The 26,956-nt window shown below is 35.0% G+C and overlaps 3 protein-coding genes and 1 long non-coding RNA gene across 5 annotated transcripts in view; all 4 read left to right on the top strand.

Moving 5' to 3' along the window:
• The first annotated feature begins 838 nt into the window (after positions 1 to 838).
• On the top strand, positions 839 to 10,572 carry LOC135794130 (UNC93-like protein MFSD11). The gene is given in 8 exon segments (XM_065305295.1): positions 839 to 1,205; positions 5,577 to 5,746; positions 5,810 to 5,986; positions 7,964 to 8,015; positions 8,017 to 8,239; positions 8,591 to 8,616; positions 8,716 to 9,081; positions 9,826 to 10,572. Coding segments are annotated over 8 exon segments (1,299 nt in total). The 5' UTR covers positions 839 to 1,112; the 3' UTR covers positions 10,018 to 10,572.
• A 306-nt stretch (positions 10,573 to 10,878) lies between these two features.
• Positions 10,879 to 11,666, top strand: LOC135793587 (uncharacterized). Its single transcript, XR_010548656.1, has 3 exons — positions 10,879 to 11,019; positions 11,083 to 11,431; positions 11,523 to 11,666. It is a non-coding gene; the product is annotated as an uncharacterized lncRNA (long non-coding RNA).
• Positions 11,667 to 11,754: 88 nt separating this feature from the next.
• On the top strand, positions 11,755 to 12,679 carry LOC135794769 (uncharacterized). Its single transcript, XM_065306159.1, has 4 exons — positions 11,755 to 12,057; positions 12,110 to 12,376; positions 12,433 to 12,574; positions 12,641 to 12,679. The coding sequence occupies exons 1-4, from the start codon at positions 11,900 to 11,902 to the stop codon at positions 12,677 to 12,679; spliced, it is 606 nt and encodes a 201-aa protein (XP_065162231.1). The 5' UTR covers positions 11,755 to 11,899.
• A 2,913-nt stretch (positions 12,680 to 15,592) lies between these two features.
• LOC135794057 (netrin-1-like) overlaps positions 15,593 to 26,956 on the top strand; it is a 69,632-nt gene continuing 58,268 nt past the window's right edge. The window contains exon 1 of one of the 2 annotated variants that reach the window (XM_065305191.1): positions 15,593 to 17,050. In XM_065305191.1, coding sequence (XP_065161263.1) covers positions 15,814 to 17,050 — 1,237 coding nt within the window. In that variant the 5' untranslated portion in view covers positions 15,593 to 15,813. The remainder of the gene's footprint in view (positions 17,051 to 26,956) is intronic. The other variant, XM_065305190.1, reaches the window with a different exon arrangement.

Raw genomic sequence — 26,956 nt, 5'->3', positions numbered from 1 at the left:
TTCAACAAAACAAAACAAAACATGTTAACGCACGTGTTAGTTAAATACAAGGTAATTACTACTTAGAATATTACAATTGTTTAAATTGTACGCATCATTAATTAAATTAGATGCATTCAGAATTTTCCACGGTCAAAAACAATGTTTAATAACGCAATAAATGTAAGAAAACTATGTCACTAGACAAAACCAAAATTACCTCAATACCTAAACCGTAATAAACAAAATCCATGCGCAATTAACTAAAATAAAATCCTTGTGATTAATGTTTTACAGGAGAACCCTCTGAATAAATATTGCAATTGTTATTAAATGCCTTGATATTGGCATTGCATGTTATTTCCTTCCTTTTTAATCTCTACCAACTTGAAACCAATGCTTAAAATGGCGTCGAATCCTTGCGACTGCGCGCACTTGGCATGAATTTAAAGTTGTCATTTTGTCAAATGTTTGACCTTACAATATTCAACAATTTTTGATGTTTTATTCATTTTTGCTAAATGTTTGGCATGCGTGGAATGTTAAACAGTTATATTTTAATCATAAAGATAAATTTTGATAATTTTAGACACAATTTCAGCAGAAAATGATTTAAGTAGATTAATTAAAGCTTTAGATTATAATAAAATTAATCTAATATAATAAATATTCGATTATACCAAAATAATAATAATTTTCCCGCTAGATGTGGCCACATGAAATTTAAGCACTCTACTAAGCGCAGCTACTGAGTATGAGTACGGAGCACATGCGTTTATTTATCAACATCGACATGTTGCTACTTACGGCCGATCAACACACGTATAAATATGCGCCGGCGCGCAACTTCCACGCCAGTCGAAAAGTCGTCATCGCGTTGCGCGCACCTCCGCCACGAATACACCACTTGCGCGTGCGTTTCACATAAATTTTTTTTTTTTACAATTCTGGTACCAAATTACTGCCGGCTGTCTGTCTCCTGTACCGATTACGGAATTCACGCGAATTAACTTTTACTTCTTTGGCGCGCCGCAACTCGCCGGACGAGTGCCGGACAACAAGTGCGCTGCTGTGCCAATTTCGACACCTGACTCGCAATAATTAATAAATAAACTTAATCAAAAGCCAGCGATATGGCGATGACGCGAAGTTTCCTCAACGTGATCCTGCTGGGATTCGCGTTCATGTCGGTGTTCACCGCGTTTCAAACCATGGGTAATGTTCAGGTAAGTTTAATGTAAAAATATAATTATTCCTTTATCACGTTGTGAAACATAATGCGGGAAAATGGCATATTACTACATAGTGTGATGCAATACGAAGGGGGCTCGCATTAGTCGCATGATTAGATGCTCAGATGGCATCTTAATTAGTTTTTTTCATCGAAAAACGAGAGTTTTACGATTAAATGCGTCATTAAAGTACAGACATTAACAGCTGAAATTATTTACACATATACTATGTAATTATATGTGAAAATTGTGTGATAAGACGTTAAAACAAACAAAATTTAGTTAAACTTAACATTAACTTGACATTTAAATTTCACTCAGAGATAACAATTTTTTTGTCATTTTTTATGTAATGCTGTAACTTTATTTGAGTTTAATTCTTTTGATTTTGTTTTCAAGTGCACAGTGCACTGAACCCTGAACCCGAATGTTTTTTTATTTTTATGCGCGGTGTGCACTGGTTCCACCCAAATTTGGACAACAATTCCAACGGTACTTTAATTTTCTTTTGGCAACCTTCCACGAATATTGATTGCAGGTACTAAATTTTAAAAATAAAATAAAAATGTTAATAACTTTTGTTACAAAAGTTCTAGACACAACATTTTTCGCTAGTTTAATGCGCAATTAAATTCTAAGTAACCTACAAAAAGAATTTTTTAAATAACTCAAATATTTTATGAATAATCAACGAAAAACCTATTATTAAAAGTATATTAATTACATACATGGTATTATTATTGCAAATTGCGTCTGAATCCAGCATGATATACATATTCCCACACAAAATAGGAAATTTTCCACTCGATATTTCACTCTTACTTGTATTTGCTGTGCTTAATGCACGCGCGCACGCGCACGTAACATTCATAACATACTTTGCGCGCGCACGCTCCACACATTTCTATTCATTTCCATTTCAAACATCAAACACATCGTGGGATTTTACTCACTTTCATTACACTGCTAAACATTTCATTTCATTTCGTTTCGTTTCAATTTAATTCTGTGAAACTTTATTTTTCATTCTTTTTTTAATCTTTATGACGCAGTTAAACGAAAAAAAGTTGCTCCTTCAACTTCAGGTTCATTTCCTTATATCTGGCTTGAAATTTTTATCGACATTCAACTTGACACAGACATTAAGGTATATTAGCAACAATTTTCGACTTGTATTCGTCTACAATCTAAAAATTAAGTCTTCGACGAGAGAAAAGTGGATGACCTTCATTTTTTTTATTCAATATTATTAAAAAATCATTTGGATACACGTCTAATTGTCATTTAGATTAAATTATTTATTGTTTTATCGGTTAAGGATATTCTGACCGATTAATCGCGTTAATTCGACCACGATAACGATTTTTTCGCTTCGATTGTTCGATTGTGTTTAATTGTACGAGCAAACCGCTTTTCTCGTTTTGAAAGTAGCGCAAAGAAATTCATCGCATGCGCACAAAAAACTCGCGCGAAATTTCTAAAAACCGCGCAGATATTAATTAAGTTAAATAATATACTGGAAAATTTTCATTGTTATTGAATTTAGTGCACGGTCACTTTATAAGTGTTAATTTAATATTTTTATGCACTTTGTGTGCATTGATGACTAAATCAACGCTTATCCGTGTTAGTGTTAGTGTGGTGTTGTTGTTGTTGCATGAATTGTTTTGTTTTGATTGTCGCATTACGCGTGGCGTTCTTTCACGCCCGCGAGCCATCAGCGGCAACCAGCAGGAGTCCTGCAGAGCCTGCATGCTGTCGAGGAACGATTGCGACGTCGGCGTAAAAGGCTGACTACGTATGAGACATTCCATGAGTGAAAACCAAGTGCCGCCAAGGCACACGTTCACTTCTTGCGTTTCACTCTTTCACTTACAAAACAACTCGATGTCAATAATAATAATTCATATAAAAATATCGAATTTTATATTATGGGTTATAAATGTATTCTTCATGTGCAGTGTAGTAGGTTTTTGTTTAAATTTATGCGATTGCATCAAGGAATGTCAAATATTAGCATTCTGGACATTTCGTTTATGTGTCAATGGCAAGTGTGCAAAAATTTCGGCGGTGATGACCAAATACAGCGCTAGAACTAATAAAAATATTAGAATAGGTGAAACAACTTTTCATTCTTGCCTAAGACGCAGAATATTTCGCATAATGCTGGCATTGATAATATTTAATAATATTTTAAATTGTTTAAATTATTTTGAGTTTCTTGAAGGCCTTGAGATGTGAATTTTGAATTTTGAATATAATACCGGTATTTTTTTAAATCAAAATATCGGTATACCGGTAATACCGGTATTTATAAAATAATTTAATTAATTAATTTGACATATTTTTAATTTTGTAAGTATGCTAAATAAAAACATGCAAAGATAATTGATTAATTGCAGATTATTTCTTAAATTGGTAAATGAGTCAATCTTACAATGTTAATTGCCAGTGTCGAAGTATTTATTTGATATTTTCGGATTTGATGAATGTTTAGCATAATAGAAAAAACTACCCAATTTGAACCTTTTTGTTGCTCTTTAAAGTTTAAAGTGAGTGCTGTGTCGCAGATTTGGGAAGTTTTCACAATTACGAAATTTGTTTTTAACTCATCTGTTTATTGATATTGCAATTGAGATATCGGTATACCGGTATATATCACAAACAATATCATAATGAAAAATATCGGTATTTGAAAGAAAAAATATCGGTATATCGGTATTTTGATGTTAAACTTTATTTTTTTCATTAAAATTCACTTCCCTTGATGTATTTTCATATTTTATTATTATTTGAACATAAAAATACCGGTAAACCAATATTAATACCGGTATTTCACTTTTCACTAATTTTAATTATTTGTGTGGCGTGACAATAACCTGTTTATCTACTGCTTAATTCGCACACATTTGATTATTTATTTATTTAACACCGCCCAACTACGCAAAACAAAACATTATCAATTGTTACTGAGATAATACGGATATTAATTGCAAATAAACCATACATAATGACGCGCTCACTGCTTCAGCAAATAACATTAAAAAATATCCAAATACCAACCACATAATAACTTGTTTTCTGCGATGAATAACACAACCATTTTTGTTTGCCAAACAACTTCTAATCCGACAATAATCGTAACATCTGTAATCGATGATTATAAGTTATTTGCAGTTATCAGTGATTCGACGATAACAATAATAATTAATAATTTCTCGCGAAATGCGGTTTAAAAGATACTCGTAATAAAATGACGCTGACATTAAAAAACAAACCAAGAACAAGTTCGTCGAAGTTTCTAAATAAAATGTATGTTATAATCTAATGTAATACAAGTTGATATTGCGTCGTACTCGTATGTAAATCGTACGTTTTATGATCGTAGCGAATTATTGGCGAATTATGAGCGATATCTGCGCATATTCGCGCGCCAATTAAATTCGTTCGGCGGTGTATGGCGATATACAAAAGTTACAAAGCGTTGTGTAATGAAATGTCTGCACGGTCCGCACGACCGACAAACGCGCGGACGTCGAGGTGTATCGACAATCAAGTGAAAGTGCATTTGACCAAAATAGATATAAAATGCGCATGGTACACGTACGAGTAGGTACGAGCACTTGAAACTCAACACACACATGCAACACATGTAATAATTAACTATTAACTTGTTTTGATTTGTTTATCACTTCAAAGTTGTCGATTAAGAGCGCAATTTTATAAACTGAGAGTAGTTGGAGATTAATCGACAAAAACAATTAATATTCGACTAATTTTTTTAAAGTTTTGCACAATATATAGTAGAATAGTTAGCAAAATATGACCACAAAAATCAAAATTGAATCACCATCCTGTTTGTATGTTTGTTTGACTATAACACAAAAACTACTCAATCAATTTTAATACATTTTGGTTTGGAGATATTTTAGACCTAGGAGAATACCATAGACTATTTTTTGTCGCAAACATATAACTTACAGGGTGTGAAAAATAGTTTGCAAGTTTGTGCAACGAAAAAGATAAGTGATACTGACGCATTCAAAAAATGTTATGAAAAAGCTAATGACTCAAGAAGTATTGATGAAAATTAAATTACATTTAGTGGAGCTAATTACAAATTAATAAGGAATATTTGTACAAAATTTGATGTAAATTGCTTAATTGGCAATCGATTTACAATCAATTTTGGTAGAAAATTACACCTGGAGCGATTTTTTTTTGCATTTGCATAAAATATTAAGAAAATATGCCATTCAAACACCGCTAAATGCAATAACCTAAAATATTTTGCTATTTGCTAATCTCTAAAACTAAAAAATCCCTAATCATTATTTTTCTTTTCATTTTTCTAAAAAAAAATAGAAAACAATGTTGGACAGTATAAAAAAAGAAGACTCCAACTTCAAAGGCGATGGCTACACATCCCTAGCAATCATCTACGCGGTCTTCGCCATCTTCAACTGGGCAGCCCCGTCCGCCATCAGCATGGTAGGCCCGAAAATCTCAATGATCTTCGGTGCATTAACATATCTGTTAGTATAATCCCCCCATAAACCTACACACGAAATTTATTCTCTTTTTCTTTCTCCGTGTAGATTCTTCATCTTAATGTTCCTCATACCCAAAACCTGGCTGCTGTACCTCGCCAGTGGCGTGATCGGCGTAGGCGCCGCGATGATCTGGACCGGTCAGGGCAACTATTTGACGCTCAACTCGACGCCGGCGACGATGTCGAGGAATTCGGGCATCTTCTGGGCCATGCTACAAGCCAGGTAAATGCCGAACCGGAATGCACACACCGCACACACCGAAATGAATAATTCATGCCTCAAGGACTTTCGACGTCCTTGAAGGTGTGGTCTATATGATCCTGTCGCGAGTGAAATCAACACTATCATAGACTACTTTTTGCTTGTCATATTATACGCGCAATACTTCCTTAAAGTGCTAAGTTAAACGCGTTTGAAATGAAAACAACCGATGCGGAACCCGAGCGAATGTAAGCACGTAATCTACACTTATTATTACACTGATAAAACCATAAAATTAATAACAATACATCATATAAATTGCACTTGTTGCAAGTTTTTTATAAGTTTTATCTCAATATTATTGTAAATTTATTGTTGGATTGAACTTGAAATTACTTATTATTTATTAATCGTCGAGTTCTTATGGTTTGTTATTCGTTGGCACGGCAAGCACCGCACACAATGTCAACCGGATTTATTTTAGCCGCCGAATGCGCTTCCTTTTTAAGTTTTATTATCATACTAACTAGATAACTAGACTACGATGTCACTGGAACAACAATATGACAATATGACACTGAATGCATGCGTCGTTATCGTTTTTTAAAGGACACAGCAAAAAAGAAACAAAAATGTTTGTTATTTGATTATAAAAAAAAATTAATCATAGATTCGAATGTTGGTCATTGTACTCATAGTTGATGAATGACTCAATTTCGGCGAAACTATGTGTTACAAAACGTGATTTGCGAGTGTTACAACATCTAAAGTCTAAGTTGAAGTCTAAATTTAAAATTTGTACTTTCATTTTTATTACACATAGCTAAGTATCGGTTTTTTGTTACGATCGGATTAAAAATCATGTCAGTTAACTAAACACATAAAATCGTAAATGTGTGAAGTAGTAAAAGTTTACGAAATTTACTAATTCGCCTAATTATTAATTAGACTTTCTAAAATCGCGAATTTCTTTTTTTAATTCTTTATTTCTATTATTTTGCCTAATTTTATTTAATTATTGACAGTTTTACTAGACTATTGTTACAAATTACTTTCAAAAATTATTGATACATGCATACGGGCGCAGTCTAAGTCTGCGAAAGCACAACATGCTCTGAATTGTTTATATTTCACTATAAAATATTTCCCTTCTGCATGCATTGGTGACAAAAGAAGAATTGAAGAGTATGTGTTGCAATTATTGGACTCTTTATCAAAAAATTGCGGACTATTGTCAAAGCAGCTTAAATAAGTACTATTATTTTGAATCAGATAGGTGTCGCTGGTCCCACGGAAAATTTCATGCTACACATAAAAACTTTCTTTGGTGTGGATAATTTGAAAACTGTACAAAACTCTTAGTGTTTTGTATGATGCGATGTTTGAGAATATCAACGAGTTTCGCGACGCTCCCGAAGATATTACAAACGTTATCAAATTCAAAGATATTCCTACTTATCTAGGAACAATGGACGTTTATAAAATATTAACCCGCAGGATGGCGAACATTGTGATTTTCTTAATACAAATGTTACAGTAAGTTGCTCAACTTACTTCTATTTATATTCTACATTAATTTAATTTATAGAACTGATTATAAGCTTAAAAAGACAATTAAGCCCGAGATTCTGCTTGTAATTCAACGCGGTTTGGACATTCACGTCCACGGCGATGAAAACAACCAAATCGAGTATTATTCCATAAAAACATTCAACAACACCAAATTTAGTTGCTATTTTTATTGAAAGCACTCATTCAAAGCCTGCAAACCAACTTTATGAACCATTCAACAATTAAAATGCTGTTTAGATACTTCTTAGAGTCATCAGATAGGTGGCGCTAATGTTAACGGTACCATTACAAATTACAACTATCAAAATAAATGAAACAAAGTTAAAAATATCAAATTTTTAAACAAATTCTTACTTTTCTAGTAATATGAATCAATAACTATGAAAATATTTTCATTTTTCTTATATTTTTTTTCTTTTCTTTCAGTATGTTTATCGGTAATCTCTACGTCTACTTCCAACTCGAAGGCAAAAACCGAAATCGACAAAGACACGCGAACCGTAGTAATCTGGGTACTTTCCGGTATCGCCATGGTCGGCATCGGAATCCTCGTCATTCTCCCGCGCGCCCGCCGCGAGGACGAAGACAGCACCGAAGAACTCAACGTGAAACCCGACGGTCCAGTTCAAGCCCTCGTCGGCGCAGGCAAATTATTCGCATTACTAAACATTGATTCTGTATTTCTAGCATCACTTTCTTCTGGCTAATTGGTACGTCGTTGATTAATATATAAACACACAGCGATTAATTGTGCGCGCGCGAGTAGTACTGACCTGATGGCATTCTTGCACGATGATTTGGGTGAAGGTCGCCGCTCAATTCACATTCAGAGAGTTTAATCAATCCAGCGTCAAGCGTCAAATCAAAGTGTTATTGCCACTTGCACCAAGCCACAAGTCAAAACACGCGTTGTTATTAGATTATATATGTATAGATATAAGATAGCAAGGTTGGGCGGGTTAGTTGAGTGCACTGAAAATATGCCAAATGCGAATTTTTTTGCGTCTTTAACATTGAGCTTGGAGGCTACATTTAGAATTCTTTTTGTTGCAGGTACTGAATTGTCCTTCTACAGTGGTGTGTGTATAGTCCTAAAGTACTGGTTTTACGAAACAATTTGATCCATTTCAATGCTGATTAATTGGTTTGTCGGGGATGTTTTTGGCTGATTAGAGAAGTTATTGGGTAATTGTGTCAATTTTTCTAAGTAAATTGTTTTTAAAATAAATTATTTTACAGGAGGAGCACTTTTTGGTATTTTGGGTGCTAAGACAACGCGATGGGGGAGAGATCCTATCGTGATGGCAGGATTTTTGATTCATTGTGTTGCATACTTTTTGATCTTCCTGAATCTTCCTGATAAAGCGCCTTTGGCTGAAACTATGGATAAAGGTTTTATTGAACCAAATGCGCCGTTGGCGATTTTCTGTTCTTTCCTGCTTGGTTTTGGTGATGCGTGCTACAACACACAAATCTACAGTATTCTTGGAGGTGTCTTCCGGGATAACAGCGCGTCGGCGTTCGCCATCTTCAAATTCACCCAGGTATTTATCAAAAAATTGATATTTTTATGTCGAGAAACAAAAAATAACCAAATATTGAAATTTTACGTGGATTGACATCTTTGATAAAATTTTCTAGCTCATAAAAATGCTTGAAATGAAAATATTTTTCGTCGTTACACAGAAAATGTCTAAAATTTCGTAGTTATACAGAATTTTATATCAAACTGAAATTTTTGATTGATTTTTTAGTTTGTAAATAAATCATCAAGTGTACTGTTGACCCAGATTGATTAAAGATGTACTAATACATTTTTTGATAAAAAAAATTGAAGGTCTCTACTATAGACGAATTTAGAAATGAAAGCCAAGTTTAAGTTACATGTTCACTTTCACCAAAATCATCAAAACACATTGATTACTTTGCGAATGCAAAAATAAACAGTTTTTGGTTGGAAATAATTTAGAAAGTATTTTTTAATTGAACGTAGCATCGATGTCGCAATGTTTAAACACGTTCAATATTACTTAACGTAATCCTTAATCAATCTGTGGACAACTTTAGTCAACTTTACACAAAGTCTTGTTTGCTAACAAACACATTTTTATCAATCATCAATTAATTTTCGTTGGGGCAATGGCCCCGAGACGACAATTTTCGATAAATTATCGTCAAGTCAATGACCTTCAAATTATTATCACGGAGTAATACTACTAATAATAATTATATTAATAATAATAAACAAGTTTTTGATAGTCGTGTTAATTTTAATTTTTTTTTTTCAGTCTGTGGCGGCTGCCGCTTGTTTCTTCTACGCTTCCGCCGTGGGGTTGTACGTACAACTAGGCCTTCTTCTCGGCCTGGCTGTGATCGGCACCGTATCCTTCGTCCTAGTCGAATGGGAGGTAAAACGCGAGAATCGCGAGAAAACCGACTCCGCTTCCGTGAGCGGCTCGAGTTCAGCCAGCGACTCGTAGAACCACCACGAAACCAACTCTTTTAGTTAAAAACTAAAAGAGTTGCGATCGCTAATCATCAGGTTATTAATAAATTTTATTGCTACGTAATTAATATTTAATGCGTTGAATGCGAGTGAACAAACACAAATGTTTAGGCTGTCTTAAGATAAGTAGATAATCGAAGAAGTTGTCTTCCACCTACGTAACGACTGCACCATACAACAAAGTCATTCCACAGTTTTATTTATTTTAAATATGTATGTATTTACTTAATTCCGTGTCGAGGCAAATCACAGAGACACTAGATTTTTATGAGGCGTGTGAAGTAATTTATATCATTGTGACGATTGCGTTCGCGGCGATTCTATTGTCTTCGGACCTGAGTGAAAAGTTCAAACTCCAGACTGATCTGTGATTCTAGCGTAAAAATATCACACTATTAGATTGTAACTGTAACTAGTTTAGCACCTAAGAATTGTCAGAGTTTATCAGAACCACATTTTGAAAGTTATATTAACGTGCTATATGCACAAATGTGCCCGTCAATAAATAAAATATACAATATTAAATAAATTTATAAATTACTCTAATAAATCATTTCCTTACCTCATATTATTTAATTCAGTCAACAATAATATATGATTTCTCGGAATATCGTATTATTTACACTCAAAATTGCATCGCATCGCCATCTATATGTGTGCTAACTATTTATAATACAGATGCAGTTTCACAGCATGCTCTAGAGGTGAAACAAATCAAAACAAACTTCGAATCTTCTTCTAATCTAATCTAGTACAGACAAATAAAATAATATTGAAATTTTCAATAAAACCGAATAATTTACTCCAAAAGTGCATCGTAGCGCCATCTATGTTTCCACCGCACAATTAACACGTGTATATCTAAACAAAAAATCCAAATTATTTAAAATAAACCTAGTGTGCGTGTCAAAGCCAACTATAATTGTTACTCCTTTGAATTTACATCATCCTACCTCTATAATTACAATAAAACAAAGTAAGTTATTAACTTTCTTATCTTTAAGATACAAAAACTTTAAATTTACCACATGTTTTCCAGAGTTATAACCTTAAAGCCACAACACAAACACTTATCAACATGACTGAAGTTAAAGAAGAGCTCAACATGCTGCAGTTTGTAACACAATATGATATTAAACAATCTACGTCTCTACTGGAATCAATCCGATTCCTCATGAGTGAAGGAAAATCGTCAAAAGCAGTAATTACATTCATCAACAAGCAAGTATCCAAAGGCATTTCTAAGGAGCAAGCATTTGAAATGCTGATTAAACTCATTCCTGATTGTAATCAAACTGTTCTTGATGAGAATGCTAAAACTTGGGTTACTTATGCAGTGAGTAAACATAAAGAGGAAATGATTGCGGCGTGCAGATACCAGATTTTAGGTAATTTACAAGTTTTCCTAACAATTTCTGCTTAGTTGGTTGCCTATGTTAAAGATAATTTTATATTATTTCTGAAACTTTTAAATTTCAGTTGAATTATATCACCGTTGCCATAGAAATCAAGAGTTTTACAAGTCTATTGTTACAAATTTACTTTCCAAAATTGTTGATACATGCATCTGGGCGCATCCTAAGTCTGCAGAAGCCCAACATGCTTTGAATTGTTTATATTTCACTATGAAAAGTATTTTCCTTCTGCATGCATTGGTGACAAAAGAAGAATTGAAGAGTATGTGTTTGCGATTTTGGACTCTCCATCGAAAGGTGTGACTGGTAATCGAAGCAGCTAAATGTTACCATATTTTGAATCAGATAGGTGGCGCTGGTCCTAATGGCACCATACACATTAAAAACTTTCAGGATAATTTTGAGAAATTGTACAAAACTCTCAGTGTTTTGTATGATGCGATGTTTGAGAATATCAACGAGTTTCGCGACGCTCCCGAAATATTACAAAACGTTATCAAATTCAAAGATATTCCTACTTATCTAGGAACAATGGACGTTTATAAAATATTAACTCGCAGGATGGCAAACATTGTGATTTTCTTAATACAAATGTTACAGTAAGTTGCCTAACTTACTTTTATTTATATTCTACAATAATTTCATTTATAGAACTGATTATAAGCTTAAAAAGACAATTAAGCCCGAGATTCTGCTTGTAATTCAACGCGGTTTGGACATTTACGTCCACGGCGATGAAAACGACCCAAATCGAGTGCTATTTCATCAAAACATTCAACAACACCAAATTGATTTGCTGTTTTTATTGAAAGCACTCATTCAAAGCCTGCAAAGCAACTTTATGAGACACTCAACAATTAAAATGCTCTTTAGATACCTCGCTAGAGTCACCGACTGCACTTGTTACAATGTGAACAGGTAATATTTTCAGTTCTACCAATTTATCTTTGTTGTTATTAGAATATTTTATTTAGTTTTTACAAGAGTACCATTTACGACGTCATCAAATATTGGCTGCAATGTTCCGGCGAGCAAATCGATGCCAAAACCCTCCAGAAGCTCATCGAAATCATCATAAAAGATATCACTCCCAGTAAAGCAACACTAGTGCTGCAGGTATCATAAAACAGCGTCGTCAAACGAAATGATGCGATATTATATTTAACTCAAATGTGGTTGCAGATAAACGTGAATAGCCGGCGGCCGTCGAGGCACGAATAATAAAGCGTCTACAGCTAGCTGCTTTGGCTACTGCGGCAAACGGAGAAGACGCACCGGTTCGGCGGACTCAGAGTCGCCAATTTGTCAGTCTGCCCTGGGACTACTAGAGACACTCTTTAAATCTGTGCATTTAAACATTAAGAAAACAATTTGTACTGTAAGCATGACTTTTATAACTTTAAAGTTATGTTATAAATGTGTAAAAATTTATTTTTACAGCAATTATTCCACATTATAACAAGTACTCTACTGGATATCTCTGCGAATTATATTTGTTTACCATACACTGAACAAAAATCCGGTCTTGGACTTTATAAAGTGCTCGTTGCCATTTTTGATCAGTCCACGTACACGATCGATATTGACTTGGCAGTGAATATTCTTGCCTTGGCACAGGCCGGTGATGATTTTGAAATTACAAGCGTCTGCCAGCAAGGATTGAAAGCAATTGAAAAAATTGTGCATCCTATTCATGCCCCCATCGGACAATCACAAACAATTACAGAAAATAATGAAGAACAGCAAGAAAAACAACCAGAATCCGGCGCGATTAAAGTTTTAAGCAACTTTTTGATCCAATGCAATCAAAATGATGATGATGAATCATTAAAAGAAAGCGATAACATCACGAATGATTCAAAAAGTGACAAATTAGATGAGACAGCTGAAAGTGTCAAAAGTTTACCTGTCGTGGAAATATCCGACAATGAAGCTAAAATAATGCGATGGGCGTTTAAGTGGCTGGTGGTTGTGGCGTCGCCCCGAACAAGGTTGTAAATTAGGGATTTCGGGGGTTTTACGGCTGTAAATACGAGTTACGACTTATTTGTGCCGGGGAGATAAGGTGACTCGCGAGCATCCCCGCCCGCTGGAGCGTTTATGTTACACATAACTACTTATAACCCACACACACACACAGAAGAAGAAAAACGAGCGTGTGGCTGAAATTATGAGAAACACGAGAAACTTAACGATTTTATAACAAGTTGTGGACAGGAGACAGACAAGAGGGTCACCGTCACCAGATAAAGATAACTTAAATTTCAAGCCACAAGACACAAAGCAGATTATAAATATAAATATAAATAGAAGAATGGGGAACAAGCACATAAGTGGCACTTGTAAATAACTCAAACAACCCTAAATATTTGGACATTTTCCAAGTATTAGGTCATGTTTTCTTGATTGAACAAGATATAAATTAACTTCTCATCGTCGTGTGTTGTGTTGTAGTGAATTCTCTTCGCTGCAACATGTTTTATGGCAACGTTTTATGCGAAACACACGAGTACCGTTTTCATGCGAAGTGAATTTTATTCATTTCGCTGAAGTACTTCATCTAAAGACTGTCGGCATGTCACCACCACAACCGCTATGCTATCAAATCTCTGAGTATTTTACTTAGGTACTCTAACGTATGTCGATAATGTTTTGGGTGTGAAATTACACCGCAGTATGTGCACAGGTGTGACCGTAACACCATGCCGAATGACCAAGGTTGGCTGTGTGTTCATATCCTCTACTAGTGCAATGCACAAGGTCAGCGCAATTTTCACACACGCTTTTATTTTCAATATCGAAATCGAAATCGAAAAATTGCGCGCATGGTAAAAGCAACAAATACGCAAGAATGTGAAATGATTGGACATGGTGCGCCGTGTGGTTGATGGCGATGCTGATGAGTTGAATTCGCTGCGAGCGACGAGCGGCGCACAACGAAGCGAAACGATAAGCGGATACGGGAGAAGAGATAATCATCGGTATTGGTTACATTTGACTGCGGGGGCTTTTGTCCGTGGCTGTCCGAAGTGTGTGCGTCGAGCACAAAAGCTTGAGCTTCGGCTAATTCGCCATAATTGAGTTAATCATCAATTACCGAGTCATCGTGAGTGACTGAGCAAGAAATCAAATTCCTTGACTTTCTACTGTTCTTGCTACTTTATAATCAGCAAAAATTCAGGGTATGCAACTTGTCATACACGAATTATACGCGTAAAATACGTTTAAAACTTACAGGTTATAATAGATGAATAGAGAATTATGATTTTTAAATCTATAAATATTTTTGTAATCAGAACAGAGCGGATATTGAAAAATATATCAAATTGAAGATAATGTAATTGCTTATAAGTTTATAACACTTACAGTAATGACTTTGGTGATTTTCTAAGCGAAAACTTAATTTTAAGCAGGATGTGATACTGCAGCGATGCTAGGTTGACGAACTGTACGTATAGGCAATCAGACACACATCAAAGTATTAAAATTGCGTATTAACTGAGCAAGAAATCACATTCCTCGACTATGCAACTTGTCATACACGAATTATACGCGTAGAATACGTTTAAAACTTGCAGGTTATACTAGGTGAATAGAATTGTGATTTTTAAATCTTAAGATTATTTTATAATCAAACTAACGCGGGTTTTGAAAAATATATCAAATTAAAGATAATTTAATTGTCTATAAGCTTATAATACTTACGATAAAAACTTTAGTGATTTTCTAAGCGAAAACTTAATTTTACGCAGGATATGCAGCAGCAGCGATTTTAGGTTGATGAACTATACGTATAGGCAACCAAGTAAACATCAAAGTAATAAAACTGCATATACAAAGTGTTGTTGAGTTTAGAAAAGTTTAACATGTAAAATGATATAAAACTCTACTCAGAAAGCTTCCCGAGCTTTGAAACCTCGACTATTAGCAGAATAAAAAACGAATCTCCCGAAGAAGAAATTTTGCGTGCGAGAATGTACTGCGTGCGCTCTAGCACAGTCCAATTGCCTTCAGAGGAAGGAGGGCGGTGCTGCTGTTGCATGCCCTCGCTTTCCGCGCTTTCCGAGCTTTCTGCTCCTTCCTCTCTTCTCTCCACCGGTGGCTGGCCGCGGCGGCCGGCGCGCGCTCCGACCAGACTGCGGCGAGCCAGTCTGATCGAGCCCGTCGCGTCGTCAGTACACGCCGCGCCCCGTTCAAGATCGCAGCCTCCGATATCCGCGCGCGAGTTCAAATCTTCGCCAACTTCCTACCATGGCCTAAACACCCAGTGTAGACAACACACCAAAACCAAACAAAAAAAAAAGTTCAAATTCAGTGACAATTCTTCCATTGACCTCTCGGAACAAGGAAGGACCATGACCATGTGTATAGTGCGCCCGAAAATGTTCCTCACCCTCTTACTCCTCGCCGCCGCCTGCGGGCCCACACTCGCCGGCCCCGACAACAGCAACTTCATGAAGATGTTCCCCTCGCAAGCCCAACTAGACCCTTGCTACGACGAAGACAATCGCCCGCGTCGCTGTGTCTCCAACTTCGTCAACGCCGCATTCGGAGTCCCCGTGAAAGCTTCCTCAACTTGTGGGCAACTTGGTTTAACCCACTATTGCGAACCCCCGGAACCCGGATCTCGTCCCCAATGCAACATCTGCGATGACCGCCAACCAAAGTACCGCTTCCCTGCTTCTCATCTAACAGATCTCAACAATCCCAACAATGTCACCTGCTGGAGATCAGACCCTCTCCCCCCAGCGACCTCAATGAATGCTCCACCTGATAACGTCACTCTGGTCCTAAGCTTCGGCAAGAAATACGAAGTCACCTATGTTAATCTGGTCTTCTGCCCGCATACACCTAAACCCGATTCTATTGCTATCTACAAGAGTATGGACTATGGGAAGACCTGGCAACCCTTCCAGTTCTACTCCAGTCAATGCCGGAAAGTCTACGGGAGACCCAATCGCGCCACGATTACTCAATCCAACCAACAGGAAGCTAGATGTACGGATGCCCATCGGTACAATGGTGGTGATGGGATGTCCCATGGACAATCCCGGATAGCTTTCAGTACATTAGATGAACGCCCAAATGCTTCCGATATAGAAAAATCCCCGGTTTTGCAGGATTGGATCACCGCGACGGATATCAAAGTGATTTTTAACCGTCTACACATGCCCACGGATGACCTATCTGATAACCTGGATATTCTGGTTGATGAAAACCTTTATAATAAGCATCTAGGTGGTTTGGATAGAGATGATGACCATACTAATGAACCTGCACCTTCAGTGCAACTTGTGAATGAGATGCAGAGTCTGGATATGGATGTGGAGAGTAAGCCTACTGCCATGGAGGCGGTGAGGAGGTTGCCACCAGCGTACCAGGTGACGCATCAGTATGCCGTGGCGGATTTCTCCGTCGGCGGGAGGTGCAAGTGTAATGGGCATGCGAGCAAATGTTCACGGGGAAGAGATGGGCAGCTGGCGTGCGAATGTCGGCATAATACTGCGGGCAGGGACTGCGAAAGGTGCAAACCGTTCCATTTTGATCGACCATGGGGGCGAGCAACTGACAGGGATGCTAATGAATGCAAAGGTAAGGATTGTTTTATACTTTGTTTACACTAACGCCATCTAGATGCGAATTATATGACTATAACTGTGATTTAATGAATATATAACTTTAGAACCTTATTAAACACCCTGTATGTTGATTTTTCGCGGTAAAATGTAGTCAATGTTATTTTCCATGGTCAAAAGTGTCTCTATACCAAAATTTGGCTAAATTGGTTGGGTGGTTTTTGTGTTAAAACGTTACAAACATACAAAAACACGCGTAGTTGCATAGTATTACATTTATTAAGGCCGCAACGCGAAAAAATTAAGTTATATTTGTTACTTTGATTAATATGACACTTATTCTCTATTTACACTATTACCGATGTGTAATTAAACGCTAAATTATAAATAAATAAATAATTTATCCATTAATATACCTTAGTTTACTCTTTGAAGTTTTTCTCAGCAAAATTTTATGTAAAAATGAACTTGACACAAACTTGACAACTTCATGCTGTACTATATAATATAGGCAACCAAACATACACAAAACTACACCTACTCCATAAGTTTTGGTTTGTTTCTTTGCTTGAAGTCCCTTAAAACTAAATTATGTACCTCCGATGATCACCGTTTTTCACTCCGCACGAAAGCGGCCCACTTGCCGCATTAAGATTCATGGTCTTAATCAGCGCTGCAAGGTGGCAATGAGCAACTTAATCGAGGCGCCTTTTCTGCGCCTCCTGCGCCGCTTTCAACGAAATGAACGCACGCGTTCGCCGATCGATGATGATTTAAGGACTTAAGCTCCCGAGAGTTGTTAGCAGTTAGCACCTCCGCTGAAAATTTAAAGCGCTAAACGTGAATTAATCGCCAATCGGCGGCGTGCGGGCTGATGTAACAACCGCCGCGGCGAGCAAACAGGTTCGAAGAAGAGCATTTCTACGGCCCGCGATGAAGAAGCTGAAGAAAAGCTGTTGGAGAACTTGGTAGTGTACTTCATCAAGGCACTACTCAAGTCGATTCATGAGAAGAACGCGAAGGGTTCGACGACGACTGTGCGTCGGCATCGTTTTAATTAAAAAATTCACTTGATTGATAGACTTTTCTTTCATCGTTTTAGCTAGGCATAGGTTAAGTTTCTTTACTACTCAAAGAAGTGAAATAAAATATTTCAAAAGAATTATTTTCTTATTTTTTAGAGTAAATTGAAGATAATTGAGTAAAAAAGATTTTTTTGAATAAAATTGTTTTTTACAGTTTTTAAAACCCTCTGTAAATCAATAACTACTGGGTTGTTTTTAACAAAATTTTGGCAGCGTAAACTTTAATATTTATACTTAATTTATACCGAATTTTATATTAATTGGACTTTTAGTTTTGTTGTTATCTGGTTTTAAAGATAAAATACAATTTTTAACGTTTTAAAATTTTTTCATTTTTAAAATCGCTATAACTTTTAAACTAATTACTCAATTCATTTGAAATTTCATACACAATAAGATAAATATTTAAACTTTCCGTGTGTAAAATTTCATATTCATAGCGGTAATACTTTTAGAGTAATCCAACAAAAACCCAGAGAAAATTGATTGAAATGTTTTTAAAATTCGAATCACGTAGCATAATAAAAATTCTAGTTTCTTACAAGTTTCGAACGCGAACACGAGTGGATACTATTAGTCTAGTGGTGATTTATTAATCCAGAAGGGTGACGGGCGTACCCAAAGACCATTAGGACTATTAATAAATTCCATTAATCCCGGGGCATTACGCGCGCGTCTGGATTAGGCGTAATTTCTTAAATGGATTTCATAATCCTTCGTTTTCGGCCAGCGCCTACATAAATTGTTTCTTCTTTGTTTCCGGCGGCGCAATTTGCAAACACTTAATTAAAACGTTTTTATTTCACCTTAAATCAAGCCCAAACAAAAATAACACAAAATAAAAAATATTAAAATTTAAATTATTGTAGTTAAACACGATACTTGTACACGTTGCGCAAAAAAAATTGTTCAAGACGGTGAAAAACGAGCGATTTGCATGCGATTGAAGTTGTTGGCTGACCGCAGGGTATAAACATGTGCGAAAAAGAAATTTATGCGCATACCTGATTAAGCATTAACGCATTTCATCCCATAATACAAGAAAAAAACTCACTTTTTGCAGTTTTTACAGTTTTACGCCACTGGAAATGAAAGTTTACGTTGTGTGCTGTTATGAATTACAATGTTTTGGTAACAAAATGTTTTGTTTACGAAATTATCGCATTTTTCGAGTAATATTGCGAAATAAGTAGTGTGTAAATCAGTAAATCACTAAATCATCAATTCGTGTTTTGTTGATATCTTGCTTCAAAGATAAAGTCAAAAATTTAGACGATTTTTGTTCTTTAATCATTAAAATCTCTATAACTTTTAAACTAATTATTCAATTAACATGAAATTTCGTACATAGTAAGCTTATTATTTAACATTTATGTGTGCCAAACTTAAAATTTATAGCAATAATACTTTTTATATAATTCGACTTTAAAATATCAACTGCTAAACTAAAAAAATTCAAGTGTTTACATTGTTTTAAACACTCTGTAAGACAATAACTATTGGGTTATTTCTAACAAAATTTTGAAAGAATGTAATTTAGTATTTCTATATTATTTATACCAAATTTTAAAAAGATTGGACTTCTACTTTTGTTGATAACTGGCTTCAAAGATAAAAATCAAAAATTTTAACATTTTTTTTTTTTAATTTTTAAAATTGCTATAACTTTTAAACTAATTATTCAATTAACATGAAATTTCATACATAATAAGTTTATTACTCATAGTACACCTATACAAAATTCAAAACCCATAGCAAAAATACTTTTGCCATAATTCACCACCAAAACATCAACTTTTAATTTTTCCCAAGAAAACACATCACAAACCCACTCAATTAAAATTATCGCATTTTTCGAGTAATATTGCGAAATAAGTAGTGTGTAAATCAGTAAATCACTAAATCATCAATTCGTGTAAACGAAGTTTGTACTCGGCGGCAATTTCGCTCGGCGAAACGTGCAAAAGTTTGTCTTTTTGTGTCGCTGCGCGAACAATAACAGCGGGTGTTATCCATCATTTTATATTTCGAAAGGAAACGACAACTAAATAGCAACAAAAATGGCTCATAAAGCATTTGTGGCGCGCGCGCCCATCGAAACCAAGATGGAAGTAGATGAGAATGAGAATTTACTACCCAACGTGACCGCTAAAGGCCATCGCGCACCACAACCGTCGCTCTATTGTAGCAAATCGAATTTTTCCCAAAGCAAACCAAAGCATTCTTCGTGCTTTTCCACACCCGTTTGCTGGTTCCAATAATAAAAAGGTCAAAAAGCGAATCACCCAATAAATTCATCCGGTAGAGGCTTCTTCTAAACTGTTCCAACCACTAAGCGTTTAATGCGGCAGCGAGAAATATTGGCTGCAAACAGGTGCGTGCTGCATTTTTATAGCGGCAGACGTGACGAAATGGCGGAGAATGAAAAAAAATCGTATAGGTGTATATATAACGAGATGTGGTGGAAATAAACGAGGTGCGTGTATGGTGTTGGAGCTCATCAACGAGTTGCGGGGATATTTTCGTATCGGAATGCGACATGCAAGTCGCGCAAAGACGAGACGAGAGGCGGTTAATCTGGGCACGTAATCGTGCTGCTAATTTAAAAACGTGCGACGATTTCGCGCCAATTGGGAATTAATAGAGCGGCTAACCAGCGGCGTTGGGAAACTTTGAAAATCAACCGGAATTTCCACGAAAAAAAATAGAAAGAAGAAATAAATCAAAATTGTTTGCAGTGTTTTAAACACTCTGTTAATCATTAACTACTGGATTGTTTTTAATAAAATTTTGGCAGTGTTAAATATATTAAATAAACATTATTTATTGAAAATTTGAAAAAGATTGAACTTTTAGTTATGTTGATATCTGGCTTCAAAGATAAAATCAAAAATTTGGTTGATTTTTGTTTTTAATCATTAAAATCGCTGTAACTTTTAAACTAATTATTCAATTAACATGAAATTCCGTATATAATAAGTTTATTATTTAAACTTTACGTGTGCCAAACTTAAAATTTATAGCAATAATACTTTTTAAATAATTCGACTTTAAAACATCAACTACTAAAATAAAAAAAAATAAAAAGTTTACATTATTTTAAACACTCTGTAAGTCGATAACTATTGGGTTATTCATCACAAAATTTTGACAGAATATAACTTAATATTTATATATTTTTTATACCAAATTTTAAAAAGATTGGACTTCTACTATTGTTGATAACTGGCTTCAAAAATAAAAATCAAAAATTTTAACATTTTTATTTTTTAATTTTTAAAATTGCTATAACTTTTAAATTAATTATTCAATTAGCATGAAATTTCATACATATTAAGTTAATTACATAAACTTCAGCTATACAAAATATATAACCCATAGCAATAATACTTTTGCCATAATTCACTATCAAAACATCAAGTCTTAATTTTTCCCAAGAAAACACGTCATACAAGAACCCAATTAAAACTCGACTGTTTACGCGTGATAATAATCCGGATGTGGCATGTTTATCACCGCCATCTTGTCCCCTGCCCTCGTAAAAATAATAATTCAATCGTTTAGTATTCATAACACGCGGCTCACGCGTTTCACACGCGTTTCGGGTGTTTTAACACCGCTGACAAACGATTACGAGCACGATGAACACACCACTCGAGGTGTTAACTCAATAACGACGCTAGATTAGAATAACAACCCTTTGTGTGAATAAAAAAACCAACATCACCATCATCACGTCCGTCCACATACCACAAACCACATGCTCTCACCGCGTTTTTTACTCAATTGCGTGCGCTAGTATCAAAAATTTCCAGTTATGTACGAGTACTCGTACTTCACAGATGTATTTCACGTGCGTGCCGCGCTTTCCACAAACAAGCACTATAGTTATATATGTGGTTATAGTTATGCGCTACCACGCCGGTTGTGTCCTGGGTGATTATTTGTTATTATTAAGTCGAGATGCGTTGTTAAACAAGAAGCCCCTGTCGCATTGCGACATCAGTGTGTGGACATTGCACCAAAAAGGCGGCTTCTTGAGCAGTGCTTGAGCTAGTAATAATATTTGTGGAGAGGTAACGATTTCACGCACTTCAAAAAGCGGCCCGCGCGCGGAGAAAAAGAAAACACCGAGTTTTATTTTTTTTATTACGACATGTGCGTAAGAGGTAAGATTTTTTGGGAATGGCCGTCGACACGCGATTTCTCAGAAACATTTAAAAGATTTTTGTAAAATTGAAGAAAAAAACCGCAAGGAAGCTTTCAATTTGGTTGAAATTAAGTAGAGTGGAAGTTTAATTGTTGTATTTTATAAATATAATTTGTTTAAATAATTGCTGTGAATAGATTTTGAGTTGTGAGGCTTTAAAGTGAGAATTTTGATTTTTTTGCGAAAAATTGCAATAATTGTTTAAAAAACGAATAAAATTTAAACTAATTGTTGAAATTATACAAAATTTTTAACAAATGAAAGAGTATTAAATTGTTTATAAATGTATAAAATTTCAATGTAGTATTGTGTATAGATTTTTAGTTATGAAGCTTCAAAGTGAGTCATTTGAATTTTTATTTTAAAAAATGGCAATAAAAGTTTCAAAACGCGATAAAAACTTAACTAATTATTCAAATTGAACCAAATTCATGACAAATGATAGCTAATTAAGATATTTATATGTGTACCAAATTTCAATTAAATACTATTTGTAGATTTTTAGTTGTGCAGCTTTAAAGTATGAATTTTGAATTTTTCCCAAAAAAAATGACAAAAAAGTTTAAAAACGTGATAAAAACCAAACTAATCGTTCAAATTAAATAAAACCAAGTAAAAATAAAAGATTATTAATTGATTTATAACTGTACAAAATTTCATTCCTCTACCATTTGTACTTTGTCCATAATTTAACATTAAAGCACTCAAATCTTCAAAATATGCGCTACTGAATTATAAATCATCACACTAAAGACTCCCCGAACACATTCGGTGGTTTATTACGTGATGTGTTTTCAGCTGTGGGCTTGTCGAAAATCTCGCCAGCCCATAAACACTTCCCGAAAGCATGAAAGCATTTAATTACGCGTTTTGGCGACGCGACGACCCGACAAGCTAGTAATTATTATTATTGCCGGGCCTTATTTTATTCGCGCACCTCTCTCGCTGCCGCGAAAGTCGCGCATTTCAGCCGAAATGAATCGTGTGCCTCGTAAACTCATAAACCCGCCGGAGCCGGCGCGGAGATGCTCCACGATGTACATAATTTATTTTTCTCTCGGCACACACGTCGTACGCGCGAGGAGAAAAAGAAGTGTCGGACGCACAAGAGAGCACACGTTAAAACGAGCTTAAAGTCAAGTAAATAAAGTTAAATCGACTTGAATCATGTTTAAATCTACTTAAATCGACTTTGCATCAGCTTTGCTTAAGTAGAAAGTTGGCGCGCATATAATTTCAGAGATAATTCAAGTGCAATGAATCACAATTTTAAAATATATTGTAATTGCATTTTTTAAATGCTTTTTTTTTTATTTTTTATTTTCAAAACGTTGTATCTTCATTAATAATTATACGATTAACTCCATATTTGGAATGAGTAAAGATAATGTGCTAAAATATATTGTATAAAATTTACAGAGCCGTATCTATAAAAGTTTAGTAATTATTTAATTTTTAAGTAGAAAAATGAAAAAATATATACAAATTTTGTTATTCAAAGTAAAACTGTTAATAACTTTCTAATTAATTATCCAATTAACACCAAATTTGGTACATTTCAAGATTATTAGTTTATCTTTATGTGTACCAATTTTCATATTTCTATCTATAATAGTTTTTCTATTATCGTTCCTTAAACTTTCCTTTTCTTAAATTTCCACTAAAACCACTATAATTCTTTCTTTTTCATTTTGGGCTTAATTTACTTTATGAATTGAAAAGTTGTTTACGTAAACAAATCGTTTGGAAAATTAGTCGCTCGCAGGCGAACCACCAGGGCAATTTAATTAATTAACAAAAAGTGTGTTTATCGCGTTGCTCCTTACCCAGGCGCGCAGCACGCTTAATCCGGTCCCGGCCGCATGGAGGCGATTTAAAGCGCGATTTAAAGAAGCTGTTATCCGCAGGATCGCACACGGGTTGCATTTACATATAGTCGACGCTCTAGCGACCGCGATCGCGACTTCTTAAACGCAATTACGGTCAGTTCCTAGCGCATTAAGCCGAATAACTACGAAATAAGTGCGAAATTTATGGCACGGAATTAAGCGGCTTCCAGTGCGCTGATCCCAGCTACAAAACCGGCACAACTGATAGCAGAATGTACTTGCTTTTATTTTAGAACAAAAAATTGAAATCTAATAAAGAATGAAACAATGAACATTCGTGCACGACTAATTTTAATGACGATAAAAGATTTTTTCAAAAAATGCATTAATACTTTTAAAACGTGATAAAATCTAAACTAATCGTTCGAAATAAACAAAATTCTACAAAATGAAAGTTTATTAATTAATCTGTATGTGTACTAAATTTCAATCTTCTACTATTTGTAGATTTTCAGTTATGCAGAGTTAAAATGAAAATTTTGATTTTTTGAAAAAAATTACAATAATCGATTAAAAACGCGATAAAAACTAAACAAATCGTTCGAAATAAACAAAATTCTACAAAATGAAAGTTTATTAATTAATCTGTATGTGTACTGAATTTCAATCTTCTACTATTTGTAGATTTTTAGTTGTACGGCTTTAAACTATGAGTTTTAAAATTTTTCAAAAAAAAAAAATTTAATAAACGATTAAAATCGTGATAAAAACAAAACTAATTATTAAAATTAAACAAAACTCACTAAAACTGAAAGTTTATTAATTAATCTGTAAGTGTACAAAATTTCAATCCTCTGCCATTTGTACTTTACCCATAATTCAACTTTAAAATATGTACTTAATAATGCGCGCTCCTAATGAAACAATGAACATTCGTGCACGACAAATTCTAATACCGATAAAAGATATAGATATAAAATATCAAATATATCTATAACTAGTTTAACAACAATAAACGTCTTCTCCTTATATATACCTGTATACCTAACATTCTGCAAGTCATGTGAAAGAAATACGATTGTACCCACTCTCATCACATCGTCTCCACTGATTGCGCACCCGATAGAAATACTCTTCATCATCATCGATGTTGATGCTCATGTTCATGCTCATCATGATAATCAAATCAACAGGAAGTACGCAAAGATCTTCAACTAGTATACTACTTCTACTCCTACTCTTACTAAATGAGTCAAAATGACTTACCATCGTATGGAAGTCTGGGTGTATCAGCGTCAACTGATCGCACGGGCGATCTGAAATCAGAAAATTCACAGCGTCATAACTCGGTTTGTTGAACATCTGCATGACTGATGATAATTGAAACTTGTATTTCGGTCGCGCCGGTTACAAGAGCGCTGAGTGATGTGACTCTTAAGTAGGTATCGCTGAGCTACAGCACATTGTAGCGGAAATCTGCATACAATGCGAATTGCAACTTTTACACGCCACGCGCGTGCAGATAAATATTTACACAAGGAAGCGATAGGTATCTAAGTATAGCTGAAAACATTCGTCGGGAAGAAGTCATGAGTTCAGCAAGGGAATTGGAGTGGAGGAGATGACTTAAGTCAATAAAATATTTTTCTTCTTTTTCACGGCCTTTGAGACAAGAAAACTGGTAATTAAATTTGATGGTCAAACCGTGAATAATGTAATTTTAAATACGGGGTCGAGTGCACAAGATGATTTTAATAAAGTATTTTTTCCTTTTTTTCACGGTTTTGAAACATGAAAAGTGATAATTTAATCACGAGCGGTCTAGGTCGTGACTAAAGTAATTTAGTCACGGGGTGGTTGTTATACTTCGTTCGAGATTACGTATTGCTGTGAGTGACTGATGGTCGTCAAGTGTTGCAGGTACTCAATGCCTGAATGAAAATCAGCCTCTTAAATTCTAGACTCAATTCGACGTGAAGTACCAGCAGTACCTACACTCCTCCTGTTTGACTATTACTTATCCAGTTGCGTCACGACTTTCATCCGATTCCGATTCAGACGTCTCTATACTCGTACTCTTGTACGTGTTGTGTGTTATTATAAAATCTCCGATTTATATGCGTCGACGTTTCATATCTCAAAGCGCGTGTGCAGCTACACGTGTAAAATGAAAAAAATAACATCCAACACGTTCGAAAGACAAATTGTAATTTACCAAACACTGAGGCGCCTTTTATGGAGCCTTGGCATCGGATATTAAACCATTAAAAGATAAACATAAATTCGTACGAACGGAAAGAATTACTGAAGACGTGAGGAGTATTGAAGTTTCGGTTGATAATACGAAGATTTCTCGAGCTGGAATCATCGAAATGTCATGAATTATTATTCAACTTTTATGTTTTGAATAAATAATTACATATGTGTAACGCGATGGAAAATATTTTCATTTCTAGAAATTATGAGCTAGAATATTTTTTTAAAGACATGACATCGATGGTAACATTTGAAATATTGTTGTAATTATGATCCAAACATCCCTACAAATTGCAATGCAAATTTCTATAACTTAAGCACGATTTTTCAGCTAATTTGTTGGGGGGCACGTTACTAGAAAATCATTTAAACATAATACAAGTGAATACAACTGAGCGTCGCGGAATTCATATTTAGACTTCAGGAAATATTTACAGGCATTTTTACAAGAATAATTGAGCTAATAACCAGCACAACAAAGATTAAACAGTTGCCTATCCACGTAAAATCTTAATATTTGGTTATTTTTTGTTCTTTGATGT

Source organism: Atheta coriaria, unplaced genomic scaffold (assembly GCF_025399875.1).
Source record: "Atheta coriaria isolate IRGN ID8LTWV9N9 unplaced genomic scaffold, Caltech_Dcor_3.1 hic_scaffold_6_pilon, whole genome shotgun sequence".
NCBI classification, from domain to species: domain Eukaryota; kingdom Metazoa; phylum Arthropoda; class Insecta; order Coleoptera; family Staphylinidae; genus Dalotia; species Dalotia coriaria.
This window is presented reverse-complemented; position numbering and strand designations above follow the sequence as displayed.